This window comes from Panthera tigris, chromosome C2 (assembly GCF_018350195.1).
Source record: "Panthera tigris isolate Pti1 chromosome C2, P.tigris_Pti1_mat1.1, whole genome shotgun sequence".
Classification (NCBI taxonomy): domain Eukaryota; kingdom Metazoa; phylum Chordata; class Mammalia; order Carnivora; family Felidae; genus Panthera; species Panthera tigris.
Genome location: NC_056668.1, coordinates 90,340,626 through 90,362,387, shown reverse-complemented (window position 1 = coordinate 90,362,387; position 21,762 = coordinate 90,340,626). Strand labels below are relative to the sequence as shown.

At 35.5% G+C, this 21,762-nt stretch overlaps 1 protein-coding gene across 18 annotated transcripts in view; it reads left to right on the top strand.

Annotated features, from left to right (window-relative positions):
* The window catches only part of NAALADL2 (N-acetylated alpha-linked acidic dipeptidase like 2), a 1,331,477-nt gene that overhangs the window by 776,675 nt on the left and 533,040 nt on the right, over positions 1-21,762 (top strand). For all 18 annotated transcript variants that reach the window (XM_042998927.1, XM_042998921.1, XM_042998913.1 and 15 more), the window contains 2 exons: positions 6,524-6,797; positions 17,757-17,876. In XM_042998927.1, the coding sequence (XP_042854861.1) occupies positions 6,524-6,797; positions 17,757-17,876 (394 nt within the window). The remainder of the gene's footprint in view (positions 1-6,523; positions 6,798-17,756; positions 17,877-21,762) is intronic.

Sequence of the window (21,762 nt, the reverse complement as noted above, 5' to 3'; positions counted from 1 at the left end):
AGGGATATGCTACTGTGCCCCTCCTCCACCTGAAGGAGCTACTATTGCACAGGACCACGGCTGCCGCCACCACCCAACCATGTGCATCCCTCGACCCTAGAGCCATAGCTGCTCTACATGCTCCCACAATTTAGACCTGCATATAGCTGTCACTTTGTATATTCCTGTAGCTCAGGCACTGGAGTCACTACTGCTGTGGGCTTGCCAAAGCTCTGGGCCTGGGGAGCCACTACCACTCTATTAGTGTCTACACTCTAGACCCTGGCTTTGTGATTGCTTTGTGAGTGTCTATGCATCAGATACCAGTATCACGACCACTGCAAGGGTGCTGCAAGCTGACCAGGCACTGAGAGAGATACCCTTGGTCACGATATCCCCCATGGGAGAAAAAGAAAGAGGAAGTCCCCAGAAGCCTTTGCCCTGACCCTAATAGCTCTCACTACTACTGTGTACACCCATGGCATCTGCCACTGAGGACCTGTGCAATCTTATATTAGACAAATAGACATGTCAAAAACTGTGTCTAACTAGACAAAGAAGGTCACTATATGATGGGTTTCAATTCATCAAGAGGATATAACAATTATATACAGACATTTAAATGAATAACCTTACTTTATACTCTAAAGAGCTAGGAAAAGAAGAACCAACTAATCCCAAGCTTAGCAGAAGGAAGGAAATAAAGATCAGAGCAGAAATAAGTGAAATGGAGACTAGGAAAACAATAAAAAGATCAATGAAACTAAGAGCTTTTTCTTTTTAAATATAAAATTGACAAACCTCTAGCTAGACTAAATAAGACAAAAGAGAGAACTCAAAATTAGAAATAAAGGTAGAGACATTTACTGAAACCACAGAAATACAAAGAAACGAGAGATTACTATGAGTTATCATATGTCACCAAATTGCACAACCTAAAAGAGATGGGTAAATTCCTAGAACTATACAACCAACCAAGACTGAATCATGAAAAAATAGAAAATCTGAACTGATGCATAACTAGGAAGAAGATTGGATCAATAATCAAAACCTCCAAACCAAGAAAACCCCAGGATCAGATGGCTTTACTGGTGAATTCTTTCAAACATTTAAAGAGCAATTAATGCTAGACCTTCTTAAACTCTTCCAAAAAGTTGAAACTCATTATCTCAGGCCAAAAGATACCAAAGCTAGATAAGAATACTATAAGAAAAGAAAATTATAGGCCAATACCCTGATGAACCTAGATGTAAAAATCCCCACACAAAATACTAGCAAACAGAATTCAACAATATATTTAAAGAATCATACACCATGATCAAGTGGGATTTACTCTTGAAATTCAAGGATGGCTGAAAATATACAAATCAATAAATTTGGTACACCATCTAAACAGAATGAAGGATAAAAATCTTTTTTTAAATATGAAATTTATTGTCAAATTGGTTTCCATACAACACCCAGTGCTCATCCCAACAGGTGCCCGAGGATAAAAATCATAATCATCTCAACAGATGCAGAAAAAAAACATAGGACAAAATTCAACATCCTATCATTATAAAAATTTTCATTATATTATGTATGTAAGGAATACATAACATAATAAAGGCAAGTTCATAGCTAACATCATACTTAACAATGAATAGGTAAAAGTCTTTACTTTAAAAGTAGGAAAAAGACAAAGATTCTCAATCTCTCCACTTTTCTTTAATACATTACTGGAAGTCCTAGTCAGAACAATTAGGCATACATATATACATTACTTGTTTATATTGGAAATAAAGAAGTAAAATTCTGTTTACACATGACATGATTGTATATACAGAAAACCTTACAGCTTCCACAAAAAACATTAGAACTAATGAATTCAGTTAAAGTTGCAGGATACAAAATCAATATAAAAAATCAGTTGCATTTCTACACACTAGTGACAAACTATATGACACGGAAATTAAGAAAAAATATTATTTATAATAGCACTAAAAATAATAAAATACTTAGGAATAAACTTAACCAAGGAAGTAAAAGACATATATACTGAAAACTATAAGACATTGGTGAAAAAAATGTAAAAAAGACACAAATAAAATGGAAGAGTATCTCATGTTCTTCGATTAGAAGAATTAGTATTGTTAAAATGAACATACTACCCAAAGTAATCTACAGATTCATTGCAATCCCTATCAAAATTCCAATGGCATTTTCCACAGAAAAAGAACAACCCTAAAACTTACATGGAACCATAAAAGCCCCTGAGTAGCCAAAGCTATCTTGAGAAAGAAGAACAAATCCGGACACATCACATTTCTTGATTTAAATCTATAATAATCAAAATATTACAGTATGGCCTAAAGGCTGATCATAAAAAGTGATCTGTTTATCAACAATGACCAATAGGCACCTGGTTGGCTCCATCTGTTAAAGCATCTGACTCTTGATTTGGGCTCAGGTCATGATCTCACTGTTTGTGAGTTCCAGCCCCATATCCAGCTCCACAGTGACAGTGCTGAGCCTGCCTGGGATCCTCTTTCTCCCTCTCTCCACCCCTATCCCACTCGTGGGTGCACGTGCACTCTCTCAAAAATAAATACATAAACTTTGAAAAAAATGACAAATGAAACAGATCCAATGACCAAAAATAGACCAATGCAACAGGATAGAGTCCCCAGAAATAAATCCATACATATACGTCAATTAATTTTTGACAAAGAAGCCAGGATAGAAAATGGGGAAAGAATAGTTTCTTCAATAAACAGTGTTGAAAAACTGGAATTCAGATGCAAAAGAATTAAATTGAACCCCTATATCTCACCATTCACAAAAATTAATTTGAAACAGATTGAAATCTTAAATATAAAATTGAAACTGCAATACTCCCAGAAGAAAACAAACAAAGGGAATATTTCTTGACGTCGGTCCTAGCAACTTTTTTTTGATATGACAACAAAAGCATAGGCAACAAAGCAAAACTAAACAAGTGAGACTACATCAAACTAAAAAGCTTCTGCACAGCAAAGGAAACAACAAAATGAGAAAAGTCTGTGGAATGAGAGAAAATATTTACACAACATATATTTGATAAGGGGTCCATATTTTATTTATCCCCACCCCTGGTAAAAAACCTTTATCACAGATCCTGACCAGTAATTAATTTTTGCCTTACCTTGGGGTACAGGACTTAGTGCAGTCTTGGCTGAACATCAGTCTGACTCTTGGTGGAGCCATCTCCCCCAGCAGCCTTCCCTATGCATGATATGAAGTAAATGACAGTGGGCGCCTGGGTGGCTCAGTCGGTTAGGCATCCGACTTCCGCTCAGATCATGATCTTGCAGCTCATGAGTTTGAGCCCTGTGTCCGGCCTTGTGCTGACAGCTCAGAGCCTGGAGCTTGCTTCAGATTCTGTGTTTCCCTCTCTCTCTGCCCCTCCCCTGCTTGCACTCTCTCTCTCTCTCTCTCTCAAAAATAAATAAACATTAAAAAAATAAAAATAAAGTGAATGACAGTGAAGAATTTATACAATTCAGTAGCAAAAAATCACAAACAGTCCAATTTAAAAATGGACAAAGGATCTGAATAGACATTTTTCCAAAAAATATATACAAATGACCAACAGATACATGAAGGTGCTCAACATCATTAATCATCAGGGGATACAAAACAAAACCTCAATGAGATACCACCATACATCTATTAGAATGTCTGTTATAAACAAAACAAAACAAAACAAAATAAAAAAACATACTGATGAGGATGTGAAGAAAATATAACCTTTGTACACTATTGGTGAGAATGTAAACTGGTACAGACATTATGGAAAACAGTATGGAGTTTCCTCAGAAAATTAAAACTAGAAAACCATATGATCCAGCAATCCACTTCTGGGTATATATCCAAAGGAAATTATATCGGTATCTAGAAGAGATATTTGCACTCATGTTCATTGCAGCATTATTTACAATTGCCAAAGTACAAAAATAACCTAAGTGCTCATGTATGGATGAATGTATAAAGAAAATGTGGGATCAATGTGCAGTAGAATATTATTCAACCATAAAAAATGAGATCATGGCTTTGTGACAACAGAGATATCTCACAGAGGGTAAGTGCAATAAGACAGAGACTGAGAAAAGCAGATACTGAGTCATATCTTTTATGTATGTAATCTAAAAAGCCAACAAACAAACTCATAGTAAGAGTATAATCATAGCTGCCAGGGCACTGGGGGTGGCGGAAAGGAAGACGTGTTGGTCAAGGGGATACAAGCTTTCAGTTATAAGAGGCATAGTTTCTGAGGACCTACTGTACAGCATGGTGAGTATTGTTAATACTGCATTATGTACTTCAAATTTGCTAAGAGAGGACATCCTAAATATTTCAACACACAGAAGTGCCTGGGTGGCTCAGTTGGTTGGGTTGAGTGTCTGACTTCGACTCAGGTCATGATCTCATGGTTCCTCAGTTTGAGACCCACGTGGGGCTCTCTGCTATCAGCACAGAGCCTGCTTCAGATCCTGTCTCCCTCTCTCTCTGCCACTCCTTCTTTCTTTCTCTCTCAAAAATAAATAAACGTAAAAGAAATTTTAAAAACTTCAACATACAACACATACAGACATAAGGTAAATATTGAGGTGATGGATGTGGTAATTTGTGATAATTTCATAACATACATGTATATCAAATCATATTGTACACTTTAAATATATACAATCTAATTTGCCAACCATACAAAAACCTCCCCTGCCAAACACACGCACACACACACACACACACACACACACACACACACACACACAAAACAGAAGGCCCACAAGTCTTTTTCAGAAGAAAAAGTGAAATTCTTTCAATCAACTCTTTCATAAAATTTACATGGCATTGATAATTGGTCAAACTGCATATTAAAAAAAAATAGAAATAACCTTAGAAAGCAATTGGGAAATTATTTATTATTTCATCTTTATGTATAGACCGCCTTTTAGCTATGTCAGCACACCTACTTTTTTGTCTCTAGTAATGCTTTTCTATATTATATGTATTTTTTTCTGATGTGTGTATTTTTTATTCCTTTTTCAGATGTCTTTCATTTGGGGATTATTGAATAAATAGAGTCCTAAAAAATCAAATATGTGTGAGAAAAATAATGTGATGGGAAAAAATAAAACAGTATCCACTTAAGTAGTATCCATTTAAGTAATGTTTTGGATAGCAAGAAAATTCTTATAAGAAGATATATTTTTGTCAAAAAATAAACTGGTCCCTTTGTATCCTAGCCCTAAACAAAACTTTACTGTATTAATATTTTTAAATTTCCCATTTCTGATTTTGTTCTAGGTTCTGCTCATACGTGTGTGTACGTGTGTTTGCGCGTGCATGTGTATATCTATTTTTACAGGTTTTGTCTGGCTTTTAGGATGTCATAAGGAAAAATAGTGTCATTGGATTACAGAATAGATAAGGAATAAATATATAGACTACAGCAAGCACACGCAAAAATTAATTTCATATTGATTTGATAATCTGTGGTTGGTTTTAGCATGATATACCAATTTTATTGCATATCATTGTGCTCACATTATTAGGTAATTTGGCACGTAATTTGTATCAAAAGTGTTCTCTCTTGCTTGGAATGACCAACAAACCCTGTGCCAACCCATGAAAGATTACCCTTTGCTAAGAAAGAGAAAAAGGAATGGGAGTCAATGCTCACAGAGGAAGAACCCCGTTCGCCTCAAGCTTATTCTCATTTATTGCAGTGTCAGACCAGTCACAAATCTCAGTTGACTTGTTGTGTACAGAGGGCATACATTTCAGGCATGCAAAAACAAAGGGTACATGACAATCACAAGAGAATAATCAAATCAGAGATATACAGCAAAGGTCTATGTGTCCTATTGTTTTGCTAAACTTTGTATACAATGTATAGATAATGGAGTTCCCCTGGGACTGCAGAAAGGCCTGGGAGGGCAGGCCCAGGAGCATTCCCCAGTCTGGGTGGTTTACACAGGCCTCCTGCATTCCAAGAGACCCAGGCCCCTCCCAAGTGGAACTTCAGCCCACCAGAAATCTCCCTGTTACATTTAGCTAACCAGGCATCCTCAGTCCAACACTCTCCAGATCATTTTAAATAGCAATAGCTATATATTAATCACATAACTCTATATGGGATCATATTAATTGCAATACAAAACTGTTTTCACCAGCATGACCCCTAGTCTTGGAACTGAGTTGTAAATGGATTATATGTTGATGTCCACAGAAAGATCAGAACTAATAAAAGAACTGGTTGGCATTAATCACCCTTTTCCTTGGATTCCCATAGTGCTTTATTTGTTCTTAATTTAAGAACTTAATTCATTCTGCTTTGATTTAGTGTAATTTCTCTGCGAGCTCACCACCTTTCCCAGCCTGTGAGTTTCTTGTATAGTGTCCTGTCTAGTTCATCTTTCATATCCTACATCTGTTAATAATTGTTCATATATTAAATGGTCATAACTCAAGAGATAATTTTTTTCGTTTATTTAGAGTGTGATTTTTAAATTTCTTTCAGAAATTTGGTACAACTGTATAAAAGTGAAGATGACACAGAAATTTCAAAGAAGATTAAGAGTCACTGGACTTCCCTGGGCCTAGAAGATGTACAGTTTGTAAATTACTCTGTGTTGCTTAATCTGCCAGGCCCTTCTGCCAGCTCTGTGTCTCTGAGCAGCAGTGGCCAATGCTTTCATCCTAATGGCCAGCCTTGCAGCGAAGAAGCCAGAAAACACAGCAGCCAAGATCTGCTTTACTCATATGCAGCCTATTCTGCCAAAGGAACTCTCGAGGTAATATGACCATTTGTCTCTGTCATTTATAGTGAAACGGAATTAGAAAACAACAGCTTTCATCTAAATTGAACTCACTGGCAAGATGTAACATAAAAAAGTAACCATTAAATGTTCTCAGTGTAGAGGTGCCAGGGAAGGAGAAGGAAGATTTGGATCGCTTGACCTTCTTCTTGTCATATTTCGAAAGTGAAAACATGTTAGAAGAATTTAATTCAAAAGTGTTGAATGTGTGACTGAGTCATTCAAATTTTGTTTAGCTGGTATAGGACAAGTTCATTTTATTCTTTGGTTTTTGAAGAGGCACATGTTAATGGATTGCTATGGACAGAAAGAATAGAAATGAAAGCAGTTGTGTTTGAGATCGTGTACACACACAAGAAATGAGGTGGAAAATCGATATGATTATTCACAGATCCAAGATTTGAGATACAGCACTTCTGCTTTCTTGATGGAGAGCACAGGAGATAAGGAACCAGATGTGGATTATTGCTTTACTTTTTCTGGCTTAGCCAGTTCTTTGGCATGGCAGTGAAGTGCTTGGCTTGTAGAGCCTCATGGACTAGTTTCAGATCTCATTTCCCACGGTACTTATGGTGACTTAACCATCTAGGGCTGAGTTCCCTCATCTCTGTAATGGAGATAATAATAGTTGCACGTTTATAAGGTTGTTGTGAAAATTAAATTAGCTAATATATGTAAATCTTGGAGGACAGAGCCTAGCCCACAGTAAGGACAATATATCACTTAGATGCAATATATATTTGGTTATGTCTCCTTTATATAGGCAAATTTTCTGTCTCCATGTAAAAATACCATGCGCTTGATAAGCACATTTTGTTTCTTTTATAAACCTTTAGATTGCCTCATTTAAAACAAATGAAACGATACTATGATTCTGGCACAGATTTTTAAGAATCTACCTTGTTAACTCTGATTAATATATTAAATATTTAAATCATTTGAAGTAACTGTATAGATACATTCTTATTGTTGGTTTTTTTTTTTTCTTTTCATTTTTGGGGAGGGTGGAGAGTGTCCATTTACTGGTGGTTCCACATTGTCTGCGGTCTGTTATGTCATTCTCTGACTTTTAGCAGAAGTACCACATATATAACCACTACCTTGGAAAGCCTTATCATTCATTAAAAGTTAATATAATATTAATTTCTGCAGTATTTCTAGTGTATGACTCATGTCATTGTATTTGATTAATATATACTATTTCTGGTAGGCAACGATGGAAACTTCCCTGTGTGTCAATGAAAAGAAAGGGAGACCTGCCAGCACTCTTTTGTTGGTTCAGAAGTTCTGGTCTCAAGTCAAGATGCTTAAGTTACCCTACATACTTTCTCCCAGACTCTCAAACCTTCATTAGCCCCTCACATTTCCACCTCCCTCTTTATTTCAGTTGATTCATCTCCTAGCCTTAAAAAAAAAAAAGTGTCCAAAACACAGAACAACAAAACCCCATAAGCTAGTGTGGGTCCTTGGAATCACCCTCATCAATTTGCTTTTCAATTTATTTATTATTCCATAACTTAGGTGATATGGAAAAGCATGAAAGTATAATTTGTGTCCCTGTTTCCTCAGCATGGGCCTCTAATAATCTGCCGGGCCCACTGGGTTAGTTTTTTATGTTCCCACGTAGCCACATCTCTGAGAGTTCCACACATTTATCTTATCAGTTATAAATGTTTAAATTTTCCTTGTTCCATATTAAAGAAACCAAGGTCTACTATAGAATTGTGGAACTGCTTAAATGTCCATGAAGACATACGTCACTTTGGGATTATCTACCATTTATAAAATGCTATAAAAAATACCATTTTAAAAAAAGAAGTATGGAGAAAGATTTAAAGAAGCTATTAAAAGGGAAAAATAAACTTAGCTATCATGTAGAAATATATTCTACATTTGAAATAAGGCCTAAATCAAAGGGAGCAGTGTTAGAGGAACTGAAATGCAATTATGGATAAAACAAACACCTTGTATTTGAAGAAATTAACCATGCAAATTAGATGAAGGAAGACACTAATGATAACTATTTTTAGAATTATATTAATAATTCAAATCCATTATACTAACTACATAATAATTTAAATATTTATATCAATAAATTTATTGATGTTGATTTTTTTAAAACTCAAACTATATTAGCATTATGATTTTCAAATGCAAAGCAGTTTCTAGGTGACTTTTATATGCATATAGAATATTTGCATATATTTTATATATATGTTTTAGACAAGTGTATTATTGAAACTCACATATTCTAATTAATAGGATGTGGGTGATTTTCTGTATCTCTTCAAACCATTCCCTAATTAAAATCAAGCTTGAGAGGTTGCTGCTGCTGACCCACTTTTTGATTTTGAGTACACTGGGTTTGCATGAATTTCTATCAGGCTGAGCCATTAACCACTTGTTAAATTATTCTAGTCTGAGTGCCAACAAAGCTCCCCACTACTTTTGCTGTTGACAAGGTTATTTGTAGAAGAGGAGTGCCCCTTTTCTTTGAAGAGCTGTCATGTCCATTCATCATATGACTGTTTTGTCTAAGCTTCCAATTTTTGCTTTCTGGTAACAGTCTAAACAGCATTTGTGATATCTGAGATCTACTTCAAAAACCTACTTAGTGCCAGCATGATGGATGGTGTACTTTGCAACTTCTTTGTAATTCATTGTGCACTAGAAAGGTGACATTGTTTACCCCATCATAATGACAGGTGGGTCAGTAAAGGGGTCCTAAGGAGAGTTGTCCTGTCAGATGCAAAATACATATTAAAATGGATACATAAATAATTTAGCATGAGTGAGGTTAGCTTCAGGGAGTAAACAGTGATTCATATTTTTATTAAAAGAAAAATATCAACTATAATGTCATCATACTACCAAAGACATTGGTAGTGAATGCTGACAATGTCTAGTCAGTTTTATAAATAGAATGTATGGCTTTATGTAATCCCTGTGCAATTATTTCTTTTGTCCTTTGTGAAACCCACATAGCTGCAGAAAAGCAAAAGAAACAATTAATATTTAATATAGGTTGGTGAGATTGGAGTCTACTGTGTTTATATTTTTGAACAGAGGATTTGTTTTCATTTTAATACAGTTTATGGATTTGGGAATTTTCTTCCTGTTAAGTATTATTTTGTGTCTGGAAGTAAAAACAAATAATGCAATTTTATGGAGAAACTTATTTGCAACAACTCATTAACTGTGTGCATAAGATAGATTGTCATCAACACATTTATCACTACCCCATTCCTCAGAGAGCCCAGAGTAGCATTCTTCCTTACTGGCTGTACAACTGTGGGTTGGTCACTTTAGCTCTCTAAGCCTCAGTGTTCTCATCCATATAAGGGGAATGGTATAGTACCTCCATTGGCTATGGTGGGGAAGAAATTATATAAACCATGTAGAGCACACAGAGTGCACTTAGAAAGCACTCTGTAAAAAAAAAAAAGAAAGAAAGAAAGAAAGCGCTCTGTTAGCTATTGTTATTACATGGTATAAAATAAATACATTTAAATGGGAGAAATTAAAATATCAGAACTATATATCATGATTTGAAACTTTTATGATATTGTCTGAATGTAATCTTCTAGTCTTCTGTTTAATATGACAAATATTAACAGGAAAATGCCTTGTTAATTATGAATAAATAATAAAATATAATATCTGATCACATTTTTAATTTAAAACTAACAGCTCAAAGAATCTAGGAGTAAATATTTTACTTTAAATTCATAATGACAAGTCATGTTAACTTGGGTCTGAAGAGCATTGCTTATTCTCATTTTGTAAAATATCAAGCCATAGTTTAACAAATGATATCTAAACTCTGTATCAGGGGCACCTGGTGGCTCAGTCTCTTAAGCATGTAACTTCGGCTCAGGGCTGGAACTCACGGTTCCTTAGGCGGAGCCCCACATCAGGCTCTCTGCTGTCAGCTCCGAGCCTGCTTTGGATCCTCTGTCCCCCTCTTTCTCTGCCCCTCCCGGGCTCATGCTCACTGTCACTGTCACGCTCACTCTCGCTCTTGGTCTCTCAAAAATAAATAAACATTAAAAAATATGTACCTTACATATAAAATTTACCTCACTTCAGTGGGTGCTGCAAATTCAGTTTTTTTCAGAACTAGAAAGATCTGCAGAAAAGTTGATCCTTAGGTTTATGTATTATTTCAATATGCTAATCTAATTGATTTAAAATGTTTTTTAATGCTGAATTTTTTTTGAGAGAGAGAGAGAGAGCATACACGCACACGCGCAGGAGGGGGGTAGGGCCAGAGAGAGGAAGACACAGAATTGGAAGTCGGCTCCAGGCTCTGAGCTGTCAGCACAGAGCCCAACATGGGGCTCGAACTCACAAACCATGAGATCATGACCTGAGTCTAAGTTGGACGCTTAACTGACTGAGGGACCCAGGTGCCCCTAAACTAATTGATTTTAAAAGCAGCAGAATTCTGTCCAATTACTTTCATGGCCTCCAGGAAGAATTCTCTTGAATGAATTTGCAACTCCTTCAATATCCTTACCTTAATAAGTTGAGTATCATTTATTAAATAAAGTGCCCTATGATTATTAATTTGTTTTTCCTTATATTTTAATTTGATAGTGAAAGATTAGGTGACTAATAGAGCGTTTAGCCATCTGGGTTTGAGTAATATAACAGGCAACATTCAACATTCAGCAAATACATACTGCATACCTCTTAGGTGCCAGTCACAGGGGACAAAAGTGATAAATAAGAAGGCTCTAGACACTGTCCACATGCAGCTGGAAGTCTAATAGGAGAAACTGTCAGGTAAGTAGTTACAAACTGCATGGCTCAATACTGCTATGAGGCTATGAGCACTAGCAAAACATTTAAATATTTTACACTCCAGTTTTCTCATCTATAAAATGGGCAGAAACACTCCCAAATATGAGTGTTCTGAAGATAGACTGAACACCATTTATACGAGCTCTGTAGTAAAGTGTCTAGCACTGAGGGCATAAATAGTTAAATACTGATTTTCGTTTTCCCCGTATCTTGTCATAACAGTCCTGTCCACATCAATCTTTCTCCCAACCCTCCCTTTCTTTCTCCCTCTCTGTCTCAAAGGCCTTATGTTCAATTCCAACTTTTTTTTAATGTTTATTTATTTTTGAGAGAGAGGTGCAAGGGGCAGAGACAGAGAGAGGGAGGCACAGAATCTAAAGCAGACTCCAGGCTCTGAGCTGTCAGCACCGAGCCTAATGTGGGCACAAACCCACAAACCATGATATCGTGACCTGAGCTGAAGTTGGACGCTTAACAGACTGAGCCACCCAGGCGCCCCCAATTTCTAACTTTCTGTTAGCTGGGATTTCCTGTGAAGTCCTCTTACCGTCATCTGTCTCTTACTATTATGCACCTCTTACCTTCCTCTGCTTCTTAGCTCTACGTTGCCAAGACCTGGGCACAAGCTGCAACCTATACCTCTAATGCATACCCATTTCTGTTTTCAACCACCTAGGAAAGCCCTGAGTAACATATTGTTCTACACTTAAAAGGCCAAGTACAAGTGCCCCAGTGGTGTGCCAGAATGGTTCATGTCAGCTTGTTCCTGATAGTGGAAGTCAATTCTGTGCATTTCTCCTAATTCTGGTCTAATATTTAAACCACAGAAAATGTTTAAATGCTACACATCAGGGATCTTCACCCCCATACCCACCCCACCACCCTCCTTTCCCACCCCTGCTGAGATCCCTTTTATGAGCATACAACTTCCCTGCACTCAGTACTCAGCAAGAAACAGTTTTGCCAATTATAGCATGGCCACAATATTTGGGCAGGGAACATATGACATTGGGTAAACAGTGCACTCAAATTCCACTTCAAACCCCTTACACATTCCATCCCAGAGCCACAGAGATCACTCAAAAGTCAATAACAATATTTTAAGGGGCAGAGAACTTCCTTCTGATTTGTTTGAAAGAGGAAGTTCCTTAGTCAGATGAAGTTCACCTTTCACATAGAGCTGATGGAAGATCCAGAGGTAAATTCTTTTCAAGAAATTTCCTCAAATTATGTCAGATGTAAACCCTTCTGGGGTAATTGCTGCAAAGTATCAACTGACCTTCCATCCACTTTCTGAAGCAACTGACACTGGTCCACCAGCTTCCTTCATTGATAAATTTCCTGAAATCCCATCCTAATCTGATCTCTACCCCTATAAGAAAATCCTAACAGAACTGTGCCTAACTCTGGTTAAATTTCTGTATTACAATAGTTTTAACTTAATTTTTTTCATCTTTTAGGTGGGTGTGCATATATTAGATTATAAAACATTTTGCAAATTTTTAAAATAATTACTGTGTGTCAAGACAATTAACTGCTCTGGTTTATCTTTGTTATTTCTGCCATAAAAATGTGGTCATCATGTCAATAAGTCTTACATTCAGTATATCATTGTAGCAGATATTTTTTTCCAGCAAATTTATATATTACATGCAAAAAAAGTATAAAAATGAATCTTTTACACCAAAGACCACAAAACTGTGTGTATCTCTTAGTCTTAGTGCTGGATTCATTTGGGGTGTACTAGTTTAGCACACTAGCTGGTATCCCTTCTGATTGGCTAGGAGCTCATTTTAACTGACTAGTACTTGTGTTCTAGTTATTAAAGATTTTAAATAACTAAGTATTATTTAAAAAGTTATTTAATATTAATCATTGTTTAACATTAAAATATTAAATACTTTATATAGGTTCCTACTTAGGCCAACCCCTAATTGGTCTTGATCAGCTAGAAGACCATCTTGAGGAATTTGAGAAGGTGATGTCTGATTAGTGATGTCAGCCACAGGATCGGGAGGAAGCAGTATTGCCTTTCATGCTTCAGTACAGTGTGGTTTTCATAAAGATGTGCATGATGGAAAGCCATTGAGTGAACTTGAAAAGGAAGTACTTATAAAATTCTAGGAATATCTGAAATCTGAAGTCTTCATAAATATTAACATAATAACCCTTTTTGGAAAAGACAGAGGTAAACATGGAGGCACATTTTGATTTTACAAGTTTGTAATAGACATAAGCACTAATTTGAAGAGGATTCAAAGCTAGATTATATAAGATGGCAGTAAATTTCTGAAGTAAAACTTGTATTTAGGTGAATAATACTTGTGATGATACTGTACCTTGTCAGTATGAGAACTGCTCGGGTTTACCATTTCTGACTCTGAGTAGAAAATTACTGTTTTAGTCAAAGCAGCAATGCTTTTCAAACATTCTGTACATTCAGAATCAATTAGAAAAGAGCTGAGAGGATACAGAGTGATTGATTTGGTTGAAAATGTCAAGTCTGAAAAGTTTCAAAGCATACATCATGTCATAAGCGTGAATAATTTTTGCTACCTCAAGTTAGAAGAGAAACATGGCACTGGATTGTTCCCTAGTGTGGAGCACAGGCCACCTATAGGTGGATGGTCCCAGGTATTTTTCTCTGACCTAGTTACTTTCCATGATTGTTCTGTTTATTTTATTTAGCTGACTATAGGACATGACAGTTCTATTCATTGCTCTTAGTTATTCCCTTCTGTTGCTTCTGCTCAGGATATTTTCTCCATTTTTATTTATTTTTTTTTTTGCGTAGAGCCGTAAAATCACTGATGTAACAGAATGTCAATTTTTAATGCTTTGATTTTTGTTATTGCTAATTATCTGCTATGATTCCTTCTAATCACATATTTTACTACAAAATATAATCGTATTTTAATATTAGTATTTATTTTTAAACTGTGCCACTTATTCTCTTAGCTGCTTCTATATGGCCCATCCCCCCTGCTGTCATTTCAATACTATAATATTTTAATAAAGTATAAAATATTTGTTTTTGTTTTTTTGTTTTAGTTGTTGCTGCTTTTTTTTTTAATGTTTATTTATTTTTGAGAGAGAGAGAGAGAGAGAGACAGAGCGTGAGTGGGGGAGGGGCTAGAGAGAGAGGGAGACAGAATCCAAAGCAGGCTCCAGGCTCCAAGCTGTCAGCATAGAGCCCGACGCGGGGCTCAGGCTCACGAACTGTGAGATCATGACCCCAGCTGAAGTCGGACGCTTAACCGACTGAGCCGCCCAGTTTCCCCAGTTGTTGTTGCTGTTTTAAGTTCTTTGTTCTTAGTCAAAAATTAATGTATAGAATTTAAATAAAAATTAATGTGTAGACTTTTGTATATCTCTACCTAGTTAAAAAATTTTAAAACAAAATGGAACTAGTTTTGTTTTACTCTGTAACCTCTCCATTACCCCCTCCTATATGTCAGGGAAGTCCTCAGTGGAAAAATTGGTGCACACGAATGAATAGTTCAACAAGTGCATAGATTCTTGCTCATTTGATATTTTCCAAAGGGATTAGTCAGATGTAACTAAATTCTTGGTATTTGGACATAAATTAAACACTGTACCCCAACCGGTTGAGTGGATGATTTTCTAGTGTGACAGAATACATACAATAAGAAAAGGTTCATTGTGGCAACAAGAATGTGTGGAAAGAAGTGGCTTGACATTTTGTCATATCATTGTATATTGATTTGTGTCTCAGAAAATTCAGTTGCTTTCTTGCAACTGTGATTTTTCAGTTTGCTTAAAGGTAAATAGGAAAGACTTTTAGAAAGGACCTGATTCAGAGGCATCCTTTGAAGGCAGTAGATACATTTTTATTATTACCTGTTAAACCATGAGAACACTGATTTCTGTAATTGTTGATTTTTAATGCATAAGTCAAAATAAATTGGCTCAAAGTGCATAAGCCAAAATAAATTGATATAATGATGCTGTGTGGAGGACTATTTTTGTGAAAAAAAGAAACAAAAGCCTCTTAATGTTAAAATGCTTGACTCTATTGATATGCTATTTAAAGAAAGATAATGAAAGAGCTCTTTAATTAAAATTGCCATTATTGAGGCAAGCTTTCACTATTTTCCAATGATATAAAATGTCTTTTACAGAAGTGGTATTTTTGTAACTGTCACACCTTTCTGGTATGTATACAAACAAAAAGTTCAAAGTCTAGCCTACACACTCCCAGACCAGCGTGCTTTTCCTCCAATCTCTACTAGATATGAAAAATATGTTCATTAATATAACCAAGAGAGGGATATCCCTATTTTAATATGGTATCAGTGACTCACAGATAATTAGTAGGTAGCTTGAAATTTTGAAATGAATAATATGAATTCTCTCATTTTTCCAATGTGATTATTAATATTATGTGATCATTTATTTAATCAGGCTTTTAAAATAATAAATCAACAGTTATTTATATTATAATGGTATAAGCAAACTCAAAAATTGTATTAATAAGGCACTGATTTAATCACATTGTATAGAAATAAAATTATAACCCAAAGCCATTCTGACAGAAGTGTTAACAACTGTATTTTCTTAGGAAATCCATTTGAAAATACAGCTTTACTTTTTAGAGATATTGTATGAACTGTAATCGTTTCAGTTTAAGACAGTTAACAGTGTATGGTGGACACCTGGATGAGGGCTGAGAAACGTGCATGATGGGCCCTTCGCTGAGGAAAAACAATATCTTATCTATCTATCTATCTATCTATCTATCTATCTATCTCTCTATCTATCTCTCTATCTATCTACATATATCTATCTACATATACCTATCTATCTACATATATATATGTAGTCCAGTGATGTCCTCAAGAGAGTCAGGTTCAAAGTAGAGAAGGCACATTTACTTGGGCAACAGGGAAATACAGTTCATCAGGTAGGTAACATTTGAAATGGGCTGTAATGTGTCAGTAAAGCTTTGACAGATGCAAATGAAAGGGCCAAGGGAATATTTCATGCTGGAAATGTTTCCTCTAACAGATATGCTGGTATCTTGGTGGTATTCACATGTTCTTCTAAACACAGAATTGTTTCTTCACGCGAGTGTTCTATGGAGGCCCTTTGCATAAAACTGGTAACAGTAATTAGCTCCAGTTGAGAAGAGTGGCAATTTAGAGGTCTGGATTCTCCCAACTCTGTTCTCATTGTTTGCCACCTTAATGCCTAATGTTAGCTCCTTAATGCCTCAGTGTATATATGCTGTAGTTTGAAACAGCACATTTCATATAATTTTATCACTGGAAAGCATAACAACTACTATTTTAATAATAAAAATTATTGAAACCAAACCGGAAAGGAATCATCTTGGCTCATAAGAATATGTGTTTGATAGAGCCCTCGGTGTGGTACTTTTCAGGGAGAAGGAAAGGGGCAGCTATGTTAGAGAATTCCATTAGAATCTTAGAAAGGTATAAAATTTTAGCAGTAATTAAAGGGGATTCTTAAAAATAAGAAATATTGATATAGAATATAAGACAACTATATGGATGGGAGTGGGAAATATGACTGAAATTGTAGTTTGGGATCATGTTCTGAAATCTTTGAATGCCAGACTGGCACATATGGTTGGTTGTACAGGTTGTATCTTGCATAACCCAAGGAGTTGTCATTCACAACTGAATATGTGCACCACCTGAACAGCTGTACGTGATGGGCTTTTTTTAGTTTGGAAAAGAATTGAAAGCCTTTACATTGTTCTCAAGTCGAAGAATGGTGTAATTGTTGTTGAGATTTAAAGAAATTAATCTTGTAGTATTTTGTAAAATGATTCAAATTTCAGAAACATAAATATACAATATACCAAACTTGGTCATCCACTAGGGGATTAATTGGGTTTGTAACTTATCTAGAAGGGAGAGGGCAAGGTTCAAATGACTCTAAAACTTTTTCTCAAGTTACCAGAAGAATTGTACCCTGACAGAAAAATAGAAAGATCATGTTTGTGGTGATTAGGTCAAGGTAAGAGTGCAAATAGTTCTCCTTTGACTATTTCAAATTATTGTGAATGATTTTGTCACACTAAATGGACAGTTTGCTAGAATTCTTCCTACAAGACTTTTTTTGTCTTTTCTTCTCTTTCAGGCTGAAGTCATTGATGTGAGTTATGGAAATGCAGATGACTTAAAAAGGATACAAAAAATGAAAAATACAACGAATAAGATTGCACTCCTGAAATTAGGAAAATTGCCATTACTTTATAAGGTTGGTCCAATGGCTGTTGCTGGTGGGGTGAACATTTTATTTTGTTTTGTTGAAGTTACATGCCTCTCTGAGTGGAGAGAGAGACAGAAGCAGAGACAGAGAAAGAGGGAGAAGGAGAAGCACACAGAGTCAGAGAGTATCACATGAAGATGACTTTCCAAAATAGAATATTTTAAATTAAACTCTTTAAGAAAAATAGTTGATGTCATTATTAATTACTTGAGACAGAAGATACTTTAAGCCAGGTATTGATGAGTTTGTGGGACCTTGATAAAATTGGCATACTCTTCACAATAATACTGATGTAGTAGAATGCTAAAATTGAGAGCCAGAGTGTCCTCTTCCTAGGACATATGTGAAACTATTATCAAAACTGACTAATTACTATGTGCTTTGTGTTAGACAAGTATCCAGAAGATTTATACTCCTTAAAGATTGATTTTGTCAACTGTATAACTTCACAGTTACTGACCGTGCTCAAGAATTTAATTAAAATATAATATGCTAAGGAGAAATAGAATTTTGATTTATTTTATTTAAATAGAAGTTTATTAACACTTATCCAATAGATGCATTTACATAATTAAAGCAGCTCTATCTAAGTATCTCATAATGAACCACCACGATAGACAGCCACTACTGCTCATTCTTACTTCATTTCCCTTTTCTATTTAAAAAGAATGGTCAGTGTAGTTGTGGCACCGGCACTCTCTGGTTCTGAAGATATATTGGGTTTCTCTTTATAAAACCCTTAAAGATTTTTGCTTCCTAGAGCCAAAAAAAGTTTCCAGAAATCTGTTTGTATACTCTGTAAGGAAACAAGAGAACAGGTATGCTTCTTTGTCATTATCTTCTATGGATGCTCTTATACTTAAATCAATGCCTGATAGTAGATAATTGGCCAGATTTTAAAGTAGTCTTGAAAATACATTGTTTGATACATATATATATATATGTGTGTGTGTGTGTGTGTGTGTGTGTGTGTGTGTGTATGTGTGTCAATGTGATATTAGTTTTTTAGCAATGTAATTTGTCAATATGTATTAAGTGACTTAATCATATTTTGATCCAATGATTCCATTTAATCAATATATTATAAAGTGGAAAAAACAGACAATAAAGATCATCAATGATGTGACAGATTTTAGAAATGTTATATATGTCCAGTTTAGTATTGAAAATGATGCTACATTTGTATAGCTGAATACTGTATAATTACAAGGTAAAGAAGAATATTGAACAGCATGTGAGCATCCTCTTAAGTCAAACAAGTTATAGAGAGGACATTTATAATAATTATAATAATAATTATATTATTGTTACATCTAAAGATAGCATGTTAGTAATATGGGATAAATACTTTTCTAAGTGTTGTTGTTGTTGTTTTTTAGTCTTCACAATAATCATGTTGTTGAGGTAGGGACCGTTATTATCTTCAATTTACAGGAGAGGTAACTGAGGTAGGAAAAGAATAAGCAACTGGCTCAAACAGCTAGTTAGATGAAACAATAAGGATTTACATCCAAGCAGTTTCATGTCACATTATGAGTCTTTAATGTGTAAGTAAGTGTATGTGTGTTGTTAGAGTACTTTGGTAGATAGATATAGCTAACTAGCTAATCAAATAATAATATATATATGAGTGGGTGTTTCAACGTGACCTACCCAACACCAATGTGTCAAAGGAAAACATTAAAACCATGTCAGTCTATTGTTGAACCTCTTACATCTGTGGTATAAAAGGTTTGGAGGATGGTGGGGAAAGAAGATTTTATGAATAGAAATTTTGGAGAAATTTAAGTTCCATTGCAAGCCTAGTGATGAAGGCTTCAATGGAACCATGTGGAGGGCTTAATGTGTGTCCTCTGCAATATGGGGAACATGGTAGACTGGTGGCTGACTCACCTGAGAAACCTGTGAGTAAGAGATGAGTTTGACGCTCAGCATCTAATAAATGAGCAGGAAAGGAGTGTCTGTGTTGGGATTGGCCTGTGTCTCCAGACCTTGGAGCAGAAAAATATATGTCTTTATATATTTATGCAATATCAATACCTATCTATATCTATAGATAGATATAGTTATATATACATGCATATATTTGCCTGGGACCTAGAAACGGTGTCTATTATTGGCTCTTTAAAAAATAAATCAAAGTAGCTGCCTGTGTAGTCCATCTGGTCTGTAGAACGTGCTGATGTTTATAGCAACTCTTGAAAACGTAGAATAGAGCAGTAGAGAGGTAACACAAATTCATATTGACCTAAAAACTACCCAAAGAGCAAAACTAATCTAAACTGGTATATTTTCTAATGAAATAGAAGAGTATAAGAAATTAAATATTTTTGTTAAGCTACTTGACTTTAGCCTGGTCAAATCTGAAGTTCTCTGGTCTGGGCTAGACTAGCAGGAGTGGATTATTTTCTCCTGGCCAAGAAATGTTTTGCCTGCCCACACCCCCCAGCCCCCCGTGTTCTGATGTACCTTCCTTTGACCCAAAAAGGCTCACAGCTATCCAGTGTTATTTACTCCAGTCTCTAGGGGCCAATTATATAAATTGGGTTAATGGAATTATGGATGATTTCTACTTCTTTATATTTTCCCATTGTTAGTAATATGGGCTAGATATTTTTCTAAGCTTTTTAAGTACTATCACATTAATCTTCATAATAATCATATTATTGAAGCAGGGACTCTTATTACCTTCAATTTATAGATAAGTATCATTAGTGCATGAGGAAAGAAAGAATACAGAGTAACTCCTTCCTCAACAACAGACCTGAGCTGGCAGAGGGCAAGAAGATGAAATTTTAAGTCAAGGGTGGAGTTTTGATCATGATGTGAGACTATGTATTCTAATTATTTAAGACAAGTGACTCAAACTGATTATAAGACTTTTTAAATTACCAATTATCAGAAGTCTTCATCTAGCAGTCTGGGGATCTTCTCTAGGTATGTTTTGAGTGGGCAATAGGAAACAGAGTAGCATTGCCTCTGGTATATAAATCCTGCTTGTTCAATATACCAGTGATCTATATGACTAAAATGCTGTGTGTGGTAGGGGCCAATTATATGAATTGAATTGGTGAAATTATGAATGATTTCTACTTTTTCATATTTTCCTGAATTTCTAAATGTTCTATAGTGATTGTGTATATATTGTATAAGCAAAACAAGCAAAAAAAGCCTTTAAAAATTCAAGTTAGATAAGGCATTCACAAACTATCCTAAGTATTTATAGGGCAAATATTCAAAATCCTCACCAGTAGATTATGAGTTAACACAGAGCAAGGTTTCTTTGTATTTGACTTCTCCGGAGAATATTTGCATTATGAAACCATTGGCCATATCTACAAAGTAGTGAATTAGTGGTTTATCTAGAATGGGACACAATTATTAAGAGCCTGGTATATTTCCCCTGATCATTTTCCTTATAGGCCCATGAGTAGATTTAACAAGAGATCTATGCAGAATCCCCCTCCAGACAGAGCCTTACCACAAACTTAGCATTATCTTCTAGGCAGAAGACAGGGCATCCTTTCTTTAACCTTTTAAATTCCACTCTAGCCATCTCTGTTTTCTGTGGATTATCCCAGATATCTGAGGGAATCATTGATAGTACATTAATATACAGTCACCTAGTAAAGCAAAAGTAAGCATTGATTAGATAAAGTTGTGCAGCATGGTAACAGCTGAGCTTGCTTAACTGGTCCATCAAATATATTCTGGGACTGAAAGTGGAAAGTGTGTTAATACAGTAATACAGCTGGGTTGAAAAAGGCAGAGAACCACTTGACTGTTTTGTGCATCACTACTGCTAATCATGATTCCAAATAAGCATCTGGACTGGGTACATGCAGCGGAAGGAGTGAAGAGAAAAGTTAATCTG